We start from the raw sequence: 16942 nt of genomic DNA, 5'->3' as shown, positions 1-16942 counted from the left end.
ATAGAGAGTTCCAGTATATTCTTCATCCAGTTTCCCTTGATGTTAACATCTTAAAATACCATGATACGTTTTTCAAAATCAAGAAACTAACATTGGCACATTGCTATTAACTAAAACTAGAGACTTTATTTGGATTTCAGCAATTTTCCCACTAATGTTTTCTGTTCTAGGATCCAATTTAGGATATGATACTGCATTTAGCTTTGAATCTCCCTCTTCCTCAATGGCTATATTCAATCAGTTATCAAAACTTATTAACATCTTACATGACTCTTCCTCTTCATTCTTATCACCACTACCCTATGTACCAGACATCTTGCTGGAACCTGAGGACACAAAGTTGTATTTGAAGATTTCATGGTTGTGCCTTCAATGTTGCTTACCAAATAAAGTAGATAGTCCTTTGTAAAAGATGTAAAAAAGGCTCTCCTTAACATTGTAATGTAGAGTACTGAACAACTCAGGGCCCTGTGTTTCTTTACCGAGCCCATATTATTTTCTCTACCCAATCTGTTCTGTCATCTCTGAATTCCACCTACTAAAATTCTACATACCCTTCAAGGCCCAGATTCAGTAACAGTGCATTGATGAAACCTTCCCTGATCTCTCACACTACAGATGATTTATCTTATCAGAATTGGGTCCAGCCTGGGAAAGTAGCAAAACAATGTATTTTGTTATGTAGTTTCATAACTGTTTTCAGGTATACTTTTACTTCATCAAGAGGAAAATCACACAAAAACTTTAAAAAGTTATACTTTATTACCTTGGTCTTGGTTCTATTTGTACCATGCACCAATTTCAATGTAAAAACATTTTAAAGTAGACATGAAAAGCATTTTAAAAAATTCCTTACAAATTAAAAAAAAAAATTACCTGTGCTCACAGCAATGCTTACACTTTTTCTCATGTGTAAACCAGGGGGTGACTGTGCTTCCATGGAAACCAACTCCACTTGTCTTGCAGTCTGCCCCTTGTTTTCAACGGTAGTTGTCTGAGGGGAACAGGATTGAAGAGACTGTGCTTCCAATAAACGCTGAATCTGTAACAATTAAAAACATACTTTAAACCGAGAGTGAGTTTAAATATGAATTACATAGTGCCCCAGTTATAAATATAACTGAACTTTAACTATATTTTCTAACATTTCAACTAGATAATACCATAAAACTTATTCAATGTAGAGAATCATTATCATTTGTTATTAAGAAACACTTTGGGCTATATATAAATTTAAAAGTGGATTAGCATTCCTAAATTGACACTCATGTAGAAAAGCTTAAATGTTAACAATTCAATCCTACATTTCATTAAAAATTTCACTTAAAAATTAAAAGTATGGTAGAAGGTATATCTCAACTCCATGTACCAAATGTTAAACATATTTACACAAGATTCTTCTTATAAAGTTAATCAGAATTGCCCATGGTTGGCCATGCTGAAACTGGAAATATTAATAATAGCTAACAGTTACTTAGTGCTTCCTGTTTACGTGACACTAATCCTAAGAGCTTTTATGTAGAATTTTACAACCTATGAAGAACATATTAGATACATTTTATAGATTAGAAAACTTCAGGCATTAAAAATTAACAAGTCCCAAGGTCACATAATTAAAAAGTAGCAAAGCTAAGGCTCCACCACCAAAAACGTCCCCTCCTCCTTTTTAAATTGAGGTATAATTCACATACGATAAAATTCATTCCTTTAGAGTATACAATTCTATGTTTTTTTAGTGTATTTATGAAGTTTATATTCATCAATCCCCCCCCAAAATCTCTATACCCATTAGCAGTCTCTCTCTGTAGCCCTGGCAACCAGAAATTTTTGTCTCTATAGATTTACTTATTCTGGATATTTCATATACACACAACCATACAATCTGTGGCCTTATTATCTTAATTTTTCACTTAGCATAATGTTTTCAAAGTTCATTCATGCTATAGTATCTATCAATACTTTATTCCTTTTGATGGATGAATAATATCCCATTGCATGTATATGTCACATTGTGTTTATCCATTCATTAGTTGATTGATATTTAGGGTGATTTTCATTTTGGGCTATTATATATAACTAGGGGCCCGGTGCACGAAATTCGTGCACTGGGGGGGGGGGGGAGTGTCCCTCAGCCCAGCCTGCCCCCTCTCACATACTGGGAGCCCTCAGGCGTTGACCCCCATCACCCTCCGATCGCCTGATCGGCCCCTTGCCCAGGCCTGACGCCTCCACCAGAGGTGTCAGGCTTGGACAAGGGACCCCCATCTCCCCCCGATCACTGGCTCTGGCCCCCGCACAGGCCTGAGGCCTCTGGCCCAGGAATCATGCCTGGGCAGGGGACCCCCATCTCCCTCTGATCGCTTGCTCCACCCCCCGCCCAAGCCTGACACCTCTGACCCAGGCTTCAGGCCTGGGCAAGGGGACCATCATATCCCTTCAATCCCCAGATCAGCCCCCCGCCCAGGCCTGATGCCTCGGCCAGAGGAGTTGACCCTCATCACCCTCCGATCACCAATCACCGGATCGGCCCCTTGACCAGGCCTGAGGCCTCCGGCAGAGGTGTCAGGCCTGGGCAGGGGACCCCCAGCTCCCCGTGGTTGCAGGCTCCGCCCCTGCCCAGGCCTAACGCCTCTGGCCTAGGTGTCCGGCCCGGGCAGTGGGGACCTGAAGTGGCAGCGGGGGCGCCGCGATCGCGTGGGCTCCGCTTTAGGCCCAGGCAAGGGACCCCTAGCTCCTGGGACTGCCAGCTTCGACTGTGTCCAGCTCCCATCGCTGGCTCCACCCCTACTTCCTGCTATCACTGGCCAGGGCGGCAAAGGCGCCTGATTCTCCGATCATGGCTGGGGGGCAGGGCAAAGGCGGCCCCAGGGCCGCCTTTGCCCTGCCCCCCAGCTCTTAGCTCCCCCCTGGGTTTCCGATCACTGTCAGTGGCAGGGGGCTTCTTCCTGCTTTCCCTTTCGCCTCCCTGCATTGTGCCTACATATGCAAATTAACCGCCATCTTGTTGGCAGTTAACTGCCAATCTTAGTTGGCAGTTAACTGCCAATCATAGTTTGCAGTTAATTTGCATATAGCCCTGATTAGCCAATGAAAAGGGTATCGTCTGCCGGGGTCCAGCCCCAGCAGGTCCAGGGGTCCCCAAAGGCGTAGACGGAGTCGGCGAAGAAGGAATGACACGGAGACAGCGTTCAGTTGATCAGCAGCCTAGCCAGGATCTCCAGCCAAGTTCTGGTCTCGATCTCCAGAGAGGTTCTGCTTAGGATCTCCAGACAGGTTCCGTCCAGGCTCTCCAGCCAGGCTCAGTCACCAGGTTCCAGTCAGGCTCTCCTGCCAATCTCCGCAGTCAGGTTCAGTCCAGGATCCCCTGCCATGCTCTCTCGCCAGGCTCCGCCTCCAGGCTCCCAGGCCAGTCCCTGTCCAGGATCCTCCGGCATGCTCTCGCCAGCGAAGTTCTTCTGTCTCTAGAGAACGTTCTTTGTAGGTTCTGTGTTCTGAGTTCTGTCTCTCTTGGTCCTGTCTTCCAAGCCCTGTCTCCAAAGTTCTGTGTCTGAAGTTCTGTCTCTCTGTCTGGTTACATCTGTATTTATACCAGTTGATTCAATCCTATCAATCTCTATTACAAAGGTTAGGGTGTTTCTTATCTCCATTCCAGGTAGTAAAGATTATGTAGCTTAAGCATGATTGTTTGTAGTGATTAACTACCCGCCTGGCACTTAGTTAAGGAGTTTCATCCCCTCCCTGACTTCAGGGAAAAATTCCTACCTGGGGAAACAACCTTTCTAGGAGAGGCATCCCCTCCCTGACTTCAGGGAAAAATTCCTACGTGGGGAAACAACCTTTCTCGGAGAGGTGACCTTGGTTAAAACACAGCGCCAAGAAGGTGAGCAAACATATTAAGAACCGTATGCCATATATGCCAGGTCCCTTGAAACAGCAAGGATGGACCGGCTCCCGGCAATCGTCGAACGCCAATTACCATTTTTCTCTTTTATTAGTGTAGATGGTGTTATGACATTTATATACAATTTTTTGTGTGAATATTTATTTTTGATATATACTTAAGAGTGGAAGAGCCTCCCTTTCTAAACAATGTGATTTTCTACTTCCCTATAAGTTATACTATTGTGTTCATCTCATCTCATTAATTTTAAGTTAATTTTATTAGTATAGAAAAATAAGTATTATTAATAAATTGTTAAAATCAGTAGAAATTTAAACTGCATTAATACAAAATAGTTTATGTACTTTTAGGAGATAAACTAGCTGTAATTCGCTGAGTACTTACTATAGCCAGGTCCTACACTAAGTACTTATCTAAATATTTAAAAGCCCAAGTGACAGAACGACTGAACGACCAGTCGCTATGATGTGCACTGACCACCAGGGGGCAGACGCTCAATGCAAGAGCTGCCCCTGGTGGTCAGTGCGCTCCCACAGCCAACCTCCCACTGTCCCTCCCTCTGGCTGACCAACCTCCTTCGGCCCCTCCCCCCAGCGGACCTCCCACTGCCCCAATCGTTGGCCAGGCCGAGGAACCCCACCCATGCACGAATTCGTGCATTGGGTCTCTAGTACATGTATAATACACATGAGTACATGTAATAGCAATCACTACTCAAAATTTACAGATGATAAAGTGAGGTTTAGAGAAATCACCTATGAAACACTGTGTAGAAGACTGATTATAAAGCTATAGTGATTAAATTGAATGGTATTGGTGCTAGAATAGATAGGCAGATCAACAGAGCAAAATACAGCACCAAAATAGATGTAAACACATGATACTTTCATCATACAATACAAATGCATTTCTAAATCATTAACAAAAAATATATTATTCAATATATTTATATGGGGCCAGACATCTGAGAATCATGAAAAATACATATCTTGCCTGGCCAGTGTTGCTCAGTGGTTGAGCATCAAACCTGAGTTGTGGATTTGCTCCCAACTCTTAGATGGTCACATGCAGGAGGCAACTAATCAATGTGTCTCTCTCGCATTGATGTTTCTTTCTCTCTCTCTCTCTCTCTCTCTCCATCCCTCCCTCAATGGAAAAAATATCAAGTGAGGATTAATAACAAAAAATTCACATGAGCCCTGGCCGGTTTGGCTCAGTGGATAGAGCGTCGGCCTGCGGATCGAAGGGTCCCGGGTTCGATTCCGGTCGAGGGCATATACCTTGGTTGCGGGCATATCCTCAGTGGGGGGGTGTGCGGGAGGCAGCTGATCGATGTTCCTCTCTCATCAATGTCTCTGGCTCTCTGTCCCTCACCCTTTCTCGCTGTAAAAAGTCAATAAAATATATATATATTTTAAAAAAAAATTCACATGAGCAAAATACTACATGTATTTAGCATAGAAGCATTTTTTATATCGCCTTTTATATTATCCAAGTATAGTGATTCAGATAATTGAGATTAGAGCCAGTAATCTATAATTTACATTTTGATTATATAAATCCCAATTAACTGAGATTTTTAGCCTCTGTAAGTTCTTAAATTTGAAAAATATCATTATCTTTTGGTTTTGTAAAATGCAAACACTATGATTCCAATTTTATAAAACAAAGATTAAAAAAAAATCCCACATGTATGTATGCCCATTATACATATATTTGCATAATTACAGGATCATGGGGGAAAAAATGAAGTATATTTTGGGTTGTTTCCATTTGCACTGGGGTGGGGGGAAAGAAAGGAAGGAATGATCTGGGGTAGGTATGCGGAAGAGGGCTGTCAGTAAGAAAAGGAAAAAAAGGCAATACTTAAAGACTCGACTGTGCAAGAATATCGTTAAAAGACTAAGAACTTTGCCATAAAGACCAGAGGAAAGGAAACTTTCAGAATAAAATGAGTGGAACAAGCCTACTATAGATACTAGTACACTAAAGAGGTTCTAAAACTCTTCTCTTAGGGTTAAGTATACATACTATATAGGGTTCACAAACTAGAGCCGTATCAGAATACATTGTGCAGCCCTTATATAGGGCGGGGCAAAAGTAACTTTACAGTTGTGAGTACGTGCACCAAAGAGTTTATTCTTGTATTATTATTTTACACTGGGGGTGGAGGGGGGCCCCTCAGCCCAGCCTGCACCCTCTCCAATCTGGGACCCCTCGGGGGATGTCCGACTGCCAGTAGTAGGACATCCCTCTCACAATCGGGGACTGCTGGCTCCCGATCGCTCGCCTGCCTGCCTGATTGCCCCTAACCACTTCTGCCTGCCAGTCTGATCACCCCCTAAAAACTCCCCTGCCAGCCTGATTGACACCTAACTACTTCCCTGCCAGCCCGATTGCTCCCAACTGCCCTCCCCTGCTGGCCATCTTGTGACCACATGGGGCGGCCATCTTGTGCGTGGGCATGACAGTCAATTTGCATATTACCTCTTTATTATATAGGACATGAGCAATTGTAAACCTACTTTTGCCCTACCCTGTATTTAGTTGTCTATAAAAATTTAGTAAGGTATATAGACTTTTCATTGGAAGCAAAAAATGAAAAGAAAAATACAATTATGTTGTAGGTTAGGATACGCACAAAACAGAAAAATGAAGGCTTGTTTTCTAGTCCTGATTCTACTCCCAATTAGCAATGTGTCATTAGGTAAGTTATTTTCTCTCTCTATCCTCATTTTACTTATCTGTAAAACAAGGGCCAGAACTCAGTTTCCAAGGCTCCTTCTAGTTCTGACATTCTACAATTCCACTCCATAACATATAATTACTGAAGAGTTGCTGGTTATTTTTCAGAAACCACTTTAATACCAGAAATTTTAAAGAACTAAGAAAGCTCCCAGCAAACCTGTGCCTGAAGTAGTCTCAGCTGTCTGTCTTGTTCTGTGAGGAACCTATATGCATCTGGAGATAGTCCCATCATTCCATTATCTGACTCAGTCTTGGGTGTGTGCATGCACACTGCACACGGCCGCAGGTTATAGGAGTCCACATGTGAAGGTAGTCTTGCTACAGGCGACGGCTCTACATTGCTGTGGGGAGAGCAACCACCCATGCTTCCTTGAGGTCTCAAGGCTACAGGACTACTTGAAGAATAGAATGCATTATGACACAGAGCTGGACATCCACTTGGGTGAAATAATGTATGCTTTTGAAGTGCTTCAGACTGGAGGTCTTGAACGGATCCTACGGTATTCATTCCTTGCCAAGAATTTACTGGACTATACCGAATATGGCCATGATGCTGACAACAAGTGCAAACATTTGTGGAATAGTAAGATGGTGATGGAGGAGTAGGTATCTGAAATTCCATTGGTTTTCCTGAATTATGAGGTGAAAAAGTAAAATTGTGTGGGTGGGACTGTGGGGCATGAGAAGACTGCCTGGAATTAAATGTGGAAGCTCTTATAGAATACTCTTCTTTGTGTGCATTTCCAGAAGAAACTGTTTGAAGCTTTTCAGATGCATTAGAAGGTGGCCCGTTAAGAGAAGATGGTTTAACACTGTTCCTTATCTGGGTGTTCTCATTCTGGCAAGTAGCTAGCTGTTGAATTTTGCAGTGTCTCAAAGGAGTAGTGCCCTGGCTTAATTGATTTGGAAGCCCTTTCAAGGAAGGCTCTCCAACTTCAGCTTCTGGGCTGTGTTTCTCATCATAAAGCTGGGATTGCAGTGGTTCCAAGTGTTCAGACTGGTTAATCAACAAAGGAGGATTTTCATTATTCACCATTTCCAAAGGATTAGGCAGAGGGTTTGAGTCAATGAAATTGCTATCCAACACAAGTGAAAGTTCTGGAACTGATGGTTGGATCTTAGAAACCTGTAAATGAGAAAAAAAATAAAAGAGGAAAAGTATTTCTTAGGAAAAAGACATATGCTTCTCTTTTCTTAGTCCAGTATTTCCCAAATTATATAGTTATTTATCAAAAAGGGTTTATTCTTTATGTAGAATATTTTCTGGGCATCTTCTATGTGCTAGGCACTAGTAATACAATTGTGAGCAAAATAAACAAGGTGCTTGCCTGAAAAGAATGAAACTAAGCATCTCACAAACTTATATAATGATGGAACTCCTTTTATTGGGACCCTGATTAACATTACTTAGGTCACAGATCACAGTATGAGAAACTATTCTACAATAGATGTTTTTACTCTTTCTGCAAAAAAATTATCACAAGCAAAATCCTTCAACAGATTTAGTAGCAAATAATGTTTCTGAATCTTGAATAACAAGGAATCTTCCAATAAATATTTCAGAATATTTCCCCACTCAGCAAAATTAGTTATTTTTTTACTGATACCAACTGAAAAGAGTTGGAAGAGAGCAGGAAAGAGTAAACAAAATATTCACTGTGCTAAATTTGGTTATAACTTGATATTGCTTTAAAAAAATCTTTCCCATTCCTTTTCCTTCTAATAAGCCATTAATCCAATTAAGGCACAACAATCCTAAAATAACCCACTGGTTGGCTGCAATAAAAAAATTATGGCAGGAGATATTAGCAATCTCCAAAAGCAAACAGCATGTTTTCTCAGAATACGGTAGAAAGACCCAATGTCAAGCTTTAGTGATATAGCATGGAATGTTTAGAAAATATGTTTGAGATATTTTAATATGGGTTAAAAGCACCAGATTCTGAAATCAAACCTTCTGAATCAGAATTCCAGTTTTACTACTTACTAGCAATTAACACTGGGCAAGTAACTTAACCAATCTGTGTCTCAATTTTCTCTGGGAATAATATGTACTTATGACACATGTATCTACATAAAATAATTATATTTACCTGTGAAGAATATATATAGATATAGCCACATACATATAAGTAGATATATCTTAGAATAAAATTTCAATAAGTTTTAGGTTGCATTACTGAGTGCTTTAACATGAAGAGACTTTTAGGTTTCTAACCACCAAGGTGAGTACTTTTTAAGTTCAGTGATACCTTCTGACTCACTGGATGAGGACTAGGAACTGGTCTTGGAGAAAGATCTTCATCTTCAACACCAGAGTCGTGATCATTTATTGGCATTTTCCCTGGAGATAGCTTTTGGGCAGATCTAAAGAGTAGAGGGGAAATAAGAAAAAGTCTTCAGTAATCTAGTGTTTGTTCTTTCTTTTTGAAGTTGAAGAAAGTGCTTTCGTAACCCACAGTCATATCTGGATCATTTAACTTAATGTCTGACAACCACAGATTATTTTATTTTTCAGGCCTATGTTAGTTGCCCAGGACAGCTGGCCCAATCGGACTCATGCTTAATAAAATATCCCTTTGCCTGAATATGGCATATTTACTAGTAACCTAGTTATTCTTAATGTTACAAGAAATCAAAAGTTACTGAGCATCTTTTGTTTAACCACTTGGAGGAATGTAGAAATAAATAAGGCATAGCACCTGCCATCAAAAACTTTATAATCTGTTGATAAATACATATTTACTGTCTTAAACACACCAAAGAATGACATGGAGAATACAGAATGATATGCCATACACCTCAGTGCAGCATGGATATGACACAGAGAGCCAGTGACCTGAACAGGGTAATGAGATAGATCGCATTGCAGCAGGAACCTACTGTCAAAGACCAAGATGCAAATTAAAACCTCAGCAGACAGCAGGCAGCATGGATGGATGATATACTGACCCCCAAAGTCACAAACTGTTATTTAATTAATAATCCCCAAGTGTATTTGCTTTAAAAGTTTTAAAACAAACTATTTCTTTTTCAGTAGAGAAATTATTTTTGTATAGTAGTTTATCTGATAGGCCCAAGTTTTAAAACTAAAAGGAAGGGAAGAAACAAGCAAAAGGCAAACTAACCAAAAACAGGAAGCTTCTTCCTAAGCAAGATAACTGCTTGACAAATACTTTTTCCCTTTATGTAAAAAATCAACTCAAATAAGAACCATATTAGAGCTGCCACTTCATTAAAATTATCATCCAACTACTGAGTATGAAGGAATGCATTTAAAGCAAAAACATATAAGATATACAAACAATTTCATCAGAAATAATTGGGGAGTTAATTTAATTACTCATTAAAAACTAATGAAAATAACTTCAAAGTACAAAGATAATAAAATTGTATCATTTACCTCTTAATTGAAAGATTCTTACAAACTTTGTTGAAAAACTCTGTTTCTGCATTTTGGCTTTTAGCACTCAGTTCAAAATGTATTGGATTCATGTCAGAAGGTTCAACATTCTGAAATAAAGTAGGTCATATTTTGAGATGTAATTTGACATGTATAACACCAGAGAATTCTATTTACTAGGTGTACCAATTAATAATGGCAGATTTCGTAATTAAAGAAAACATGATAATTTCAAGAGAAACATCAAAAGTGCTTTATTCAAAGTAATGTCCATCGCTAGCTACACATTTCCCCCATCTTTCAGGTAATTTGTGGATACCACCCCAATAGAACTTTTCTTGTTTTGAGGCAAACCATTCAGAGACCTAATTTTCCATTTCTTCTTATGTTTTGAAGTGCTGCTCAGAAAGTGCGTGTGCCATCTATCAAAACAAGTGGTAATCTGAAGGAGCAAGGTCTGGTGAATACAGCGGGTGGGTTAATACTTCCCAGGCAAGATCTTTAAACGTGTCTTTAACTGGTTTTGAAGTGTGTGATGGTGCATTACCATGAAGCAAAATTACTTTGCCATGTCTTCTGGCCCATTCTGGTTGTTTTACGATCAAAGTGTGGTTCAAATTGATTACTTGTTGTTGGTAGCGATAAGTATTAATGGTTTTACCTCGTTTTAGAAGCTCATAATACACCACACCTTCCTGATCCCACCAAACGCAGACCATTGTCTTTTTTCTGAAGCGATTTGGCCTTGCAGTCGATGTTGATGGTTGACCTGGATCAACCCATGATTTTGTGCACTTGGGATTCTCAAAATAAATCCATTTTTCATCGCCAGTCACAATTCGATACAAAAAAGACTTTGTTTCATGCCGCTGAAGCAACATTTTACTCATGACTTTTCGGTTTTCCATTTGTCTTTCGTTCAGTTGAAGTGGCACCCTTTTTCCTTCCTTTAAAATCTTTCCCATTGCTCGTAAGTGATCGGAAATTGTTTGCTGAGCAATGTTTAATCTTTCTGCAAGTTGTTTTTGAGTTTGACACACATCTTCATCAATAATGCTTGTAATTATTGGTCTTCAAACTTTTTCGGTTGACCTGGACGTTCTTTGTCTTTCACACTGAAATCATCACTTTTAAAGCATTTAAACCAGCATTCACAAGTATCTTGAGATGGGGAGCATGTTCACCATAACTTCCCAAAATATATAACTTCTTCTTCAAAATAATGAATTATAACTTCCCGCAAATGCTTTTTTTGGGCACAAAATTCGACATTTCTAAGTGTAAAAATATCTATGATGTTAACACCTTCAGCAAATTTGACATATTAAGTTTTGAAGCTTGCTGTCAATACAACAAAACAGCATATATATCAAATTGCATATATATCAACATATGTGTAACTCCATCTATTGAAAAAAATCTGCATTATTAACTGGTATACCTAGTAGATGAAAAGTAGCTCTGAATCACTGGGGAGAGGGAGATTTCTGATTTCTATAACTGTAACCTTTTATATTAAAAAAGCATTTTATTGTGATACTAGAGGCCCAGTGCATGAAATTCATGAATGGGTGCAGTCCCTAGGTCTGGCTGGTGATCCAAGTGCAAGCATCTGGCATGGAAGGGCAGGTCCCAGCTGACCACTGGGCCCTGGGCAGCACCTGGGTCCCCGGGCCCCTGTGTGCTGCCCTCCGCCTGAGTCACAGCACCTGAGTTCCATGCGATGATGCGGTGAGCGGAGATGCGGTGAGCGCGGCCGCATGTAGCGGGCTGGGGAGCAGCATGGGCCTCTGGGCCGCCCAGTGGCGCCGCCGAGCAGGCAGTGTGCTCTCTCTCAGCCAGCCTCGCAGACCAGCTCCTGCACGAACCCACGGGGAGCCCCGCTCACCCAGAAGAGGCCATGCGGGTGCAGGGTGGGCTCCTTGCGGGCGCCCAGCACCTGAGCACGGGGCCTTCCCCAGCACACGAGCCCTGGCGTCCTGGGGAAGGGTAGCAGGGGGAGTGAGAGCGAGCTCGGAGGACACCCCGCATTCCCATCGCACCTCCGTCCCCGTCACCCCCTCCCCAGCCGCCCCCAGGTAGCCGGCGAGAGGTCACAGTGCATCGCCAATGCCCGCCATGTTCCACACCACCCCCTGGTGGTCAGCCCACATCATAGCAAGCAGTCAAACTCCTGGTCTGAGGGGACAATTTGCATATTAGACTTTTATTATATAGGATAATTGACATATAACATTAGTTTCTGGGTACAACATAGACTCGATATTTGTATATATTATGAAATGCTCACTACAGTAATTGTATTAACACCTATTATCATATAGATAATAGGTGTTAAGTACAATTTTGTTTTCTTATGATGAGAACATTTAAGATCTACTCTCTTAGTAACTTTCAAATATAACTGACTCTTAAACAAAATAGGGGCTAGGGGTGCCAACATCCCGAGCAGGAAAATACACATATAACAATAGTTGGACCTCTGGCATACCCAGATTCCCAACCTCAGAGTTGGCCCTTGAACAGTGTGGGTTTGAACTGCGATGGTCAACTGAAAATAGATAGATAGATAGATAGATAGATAGATAGATAGATAGATAGATAGTATACAATATAGTAATTATAATCATCAGGCTGTACATTACATCTCTAGAACCTACTTATTTTATAGATGGAAGTTTGTACCTTTATAGTACCTTCACCCATTTCTCTAACCTTCCTAACTCCACCTCTGGCAACCACCAATCTGTTCTCTGTAGTTACGTTTTATTTTTTTATATTCCACATATAAATGAGATCATATGCTATTTGTCTTTCTCTATTTCTTAGCATATGCCTTCATGCTAAGTGACAAGTGCCAAAATTTTCTTGTTTTTAATGTCTGAATAATATTCCATTATATATAAGTACCATGTTTTCTTTATTCATTCACCTATTGATGGACACTTAGGGTTGCTTCCATGCCTCAGCTATTGTAAATAATGCTGCACTGAACATGGGGGTGCTGTTATCTTTTTGAATTAGTGTTTTCATTTCCTCCAGATAAATACCCAGCAGTGAAACTGCTGGATCGCATAGTAGTCCTGTTTTTATGTAACTACCTCTTTTATACTGTCCATGTCCCTGCTACAAAAGTAAAGTATTAATCACCTGTATTATATAACTCCCTCAATAAATAGGGATTCAGTTAAAAGGGTAACTTTAAACTGATACAACCTAAAGAATAAAATGAGTAAATGATGTTTCTAAAATAGAAATAAATTAGATTTTGTTTAAGATGATTATATTTACAATTGAAATGCAAAAACTTAACTCATAAACTGATACAACCTATAAATAAAATGAAATCAGGCACAAAATAAGATCTGAGTGAAAACACATGGTTATTCAGTTACTCAATATTTTTTGTAATAAAATGCAGAATTTTTTTATTATTGATCTGAGATCTAGAACTAATCATTTTACTGAAAAGTGGTTTTTGAATGTTTTTACAAAATGACACATATGTATTTTTATGTATTTATTAGCTACAGCAACAAGATATTCTGATTTCTGGGATTATATACTAGTGTGATTAACACTGACTTTTAAGTGTGAAAAACCATCAGTTACACCCCTATATTTTAAAAGTAATAATTAGGACAAAGAAAACACTAAAATTACAAATTAACTCTCCATATCATAAAATGATACAACATGTAAATTATTGATATCGCGTTCAAAGGTTTTAGGGAGGAAAAAAAAGGCAAGCTATTCTGTGGATAACCTTTGACCCCGTATTATAATTTAGTTCTGGAAATATGACCTAAAGTTAATGAAACAAAATTAACCATAAATGAATAAAGTAATATTTAGTAAGATTGATTTTAAATACACAAAGCCTAATAGTTACTTTGGATATTGGGCTTAAACTGACAACATGCAAAAAAAACACCCTGATAACATGCAACTCTAAACAATCATTAATCAAATCAAATCACTTACTTTAAAAAGATGTAATGTTTCCTTGCTGGTTAGTAGCTGGAATTGAAGGTCAGGTAACCTGCCATCGCAAGGGAGGCATTCATAAAACTCAGGATCCTTATGTGTCACAGAATATAGAACTACAATAAAATTTCCAGATTCTGAAAAAACCCTGGATGAAAAAATGTCATTTAATTAAAATTTACTGAGGGTAACAAGAGTATACTCAAAGAACTCTATATGAATCTCTCAATCTAGTTAATAGACTAAAATTTTGGGGAGAAAACTGGGGAGCAAATTCATGTTTACTTTTTAATGTTATTAATTTATAATTTCATTGATTTTTTCCTAAGAGAGGGGAGGGTGAGAGAGAATAGGAGAGAGAGGGAATAGGAGAGGGAGAGAGAGAAACACTGATTTGTCATCTCACTTATTTATGCATTTATTGGTTGATTCTTGCATGTGCCCTGACCAGGGATCAAACCTGAAACCTTGGCATATTGGAACAATGCTCTAACCAGTGGAGCTACCTGGCCAGGGCAATTTTTAATTTTTAAATACATTTTATTATGCCCTAACCGGTTTGACTCAGTGGATAGAACGTCAGCCTGCGGAATGAAAGGTCCCAGGTTTGATTCCGGTCAAGGGCATGTACCTTGGTTGTGGGCACATCCGCAATAGGTGTGCAGGAGGCAGCTGATTGATGCTCCCTCATCAATGTTTCTAACTCTCTATCCCTCTCCCTTCCTCTCTGTAAAAAATCAATAAAATATATTTTTAAAAAAATACATTTTATTATGAAAAAAATGTCTTGTAAAACTTCAAACAACACAAGAATATAAAATAGAAAATGAAAAGTACCCCACTCCAGTCTCCAGTTTAGTATATATCTTTCCAGATTTTCTCCTAGGCATACAAGGACATTTTATACAATTTAACAAAAACGAGTCCATACGATACACATGACTTGCAACTGCTATTTCTTATTTAACTATCCTGGATTTCTTTCCATGTCATTTTCAATATTACACCTCAGGCATCCTTATTCTTTTTTTAGCAACTACCAGTATTATGATTTTAGATATGCCATTATTGATTTTCCTAGACTTTACTTACAATGTTTCACTATTATAAACACATATAAAGAGAACATTTACTTTTTTACTCCTTACAAAAAGTCATCAAGAGTCTTTAAAATATATACTAAAACCAACTATTTAATAATACCTTCAGTAGTTGTCCCTACTTTATAAAATGTTAAAAGAAGAAATAGTTTGGGGATATATTACACTACAAACAAAACAAAGCAGCGAAGGCTGGAGAGGCAGAACGCTTATTCTGCCCAACTTCTTTCTCTGGGGTTAGCCAAGATCACTGATCAGAATGCTCTAAAGTACCTAAGCTACGCTAAGCAGTGCTGACTCCTCTCTGTTTGCAGTAATTAAAGAATTCAAGTATTAAAGAAATTCCTTAATGCTTCAGACTGAACACATACTGAGCCTCAAAATTAATTTTACTGAGCATTTACTGTCAGTAAGAACTTAAAGCAAGCCCAGTCATTGACAAATAACTGCAAAAATACACTAAAATGAACATTTCTTTTATTGCAAATAAAACTATCTTGTAAAGTTAAAAATAAAAGGTAAGAAGTAGGACTTTAAAAGCATCTGAAGAAAGCACAAGAGATTTTTTTTCACTTTAATAAATACTCCTGGAGTGGGCAAATCCTTTCTAAGTAAGATAGGAAAAAAATTTATAAATATGACTTTAAAAAAAAAAAAAAAGTCTGTTTAAAAAAAAATCATTAACCAAAGTTAAGTCAAATGACAAGCAGGAGGGAAAAAAGTTTTGCCATATAAATATAAATATTATTTCTCTACATATTTTACATATATAGGGTGTCCCAAAAAATGTATATCAACTTTAATAGCCATTAGCTAAATTATGAAAATGAAATGTATTTTAATAAACATTGCCTTTATAATTATTCAAAGTGTGTGTATCCATACATGGCAGTCTTTTTGAAGGGCAATTTAGCATTGTATACCAAAATTTAAAATTACACTCTTTGACCAGAAAGAACACTTTTAGGAATTTATTCTACAAATACATACATACATACATGTACACATACACAGTCAAGCACTGCTTAATGATAGGGACACATGCTAAGAAATGCATTGTTAGGCTATTTCACTGTTGTGTGAACATCACTGAGTGTACTTACAGACCTAGATGGTATAACCTACTACACACCTGGGCTATATGATACACCATAGTCCATGTGTGGTTTGTTGTTGACCAAAATGTTGTTATGGCATTGACTAAATAGAGTGAGAAAAAGGCAGTGAGCTCTTTCAAAGCAATGTGAAAAGATTCACAATGCAAGAGAATAATGGCAGGAGACATGAATAACAAGTTCCCAGAAGGTGGTTATAAAACATTGGAAAAGATCATTACCATTACACACCTCCCCTTTCCCTCACTCCTCTCCAGCCACACTGGCTTCCTTGCTGTTCCTTTAAGATGCAAGGTGAGGCCTGGCCGGGTCTCAATTGGTTGGAACATCAACCTGTACACCAAAAGGTTGCGGGTTCAATTCTCAGTCAGGGCACATACCTAGGTTGTGGGTTCGATCCCCTGTTGGGGAGGCAACTGATGGATGTTTCTATCTCACATCAGTTTCTCTCCCCACCTCCCCACAACTTCCTCTCTCTCTAAAATCAATAAAAACATATCCTCAGGTAAAGATTTAAAAAAAAAAAAAGATACAAGGTGAGGTTCCACCATGGTCTTTGGACTTAATGTATCCCCTGCCTCGGACTGCCCCGGGCAGCCAAATGGCTTACTCCCTCACCTCAAGTCTTTGCCTGCCTGTCTACCCTATATAAAATTGTTACTCTTTACCTACCACTACCATCCAGATA

The 16942-nt window shown here is 39.1% G+C and overlaps 1 protein-coding gene across 2 annotated transcripts in view; it reads right to left on the bottom strand.

Annotated features, from left to right (window-relative positions):
• STIL (STIL centriolar assembly protein) overlaps positions 1-16942 on the bottom strand; it is a 48748-nt gene that overhangs the window by 11949 nt on the left and 19857 nt on the right. For both annotated transcript variants that reach the window (XM_059689671.1, XM_059689672.1), the window contains exons 9-13: positions 14037-14187; positions 10053-10162; positions 8902-9016; positions 6807-7775; positions 877-1042 (exon numbers count right to left, since the gene is read on the bottom strand). In XM_059689671.1, the coding sequence (XP_059545654.1) occupies positions 877-1042; positions 6807-7775; positions 8902-9016; positions 10053-10162; positions 14037-14187 (1511 nt within the window). The remainder of the gene's footprint in view (positions 1-876; positions 1043-6806; positions 7776-8901; positions 9017-10052; positions 10163-14036; positions 14188-16942) is intronic.

This window comes from Myotis daubentonii, chromosome 3, assembly GCF_963259705.1.
Source record: "Myotis daubentonii chromosome 3, mMyoDau2.1, whole genome shotgun sequence".
In the NCBI taxonomy this organism is placed as follows: Eukaryota; Metazoa; Chordata; class Mammalia; order Chiroptera; family Vespertilionidae; genus Myotis; species Myotis daubentonii.
This window is presented reverse-complemented; position numbering and strand designations above follow the sequence as displayed.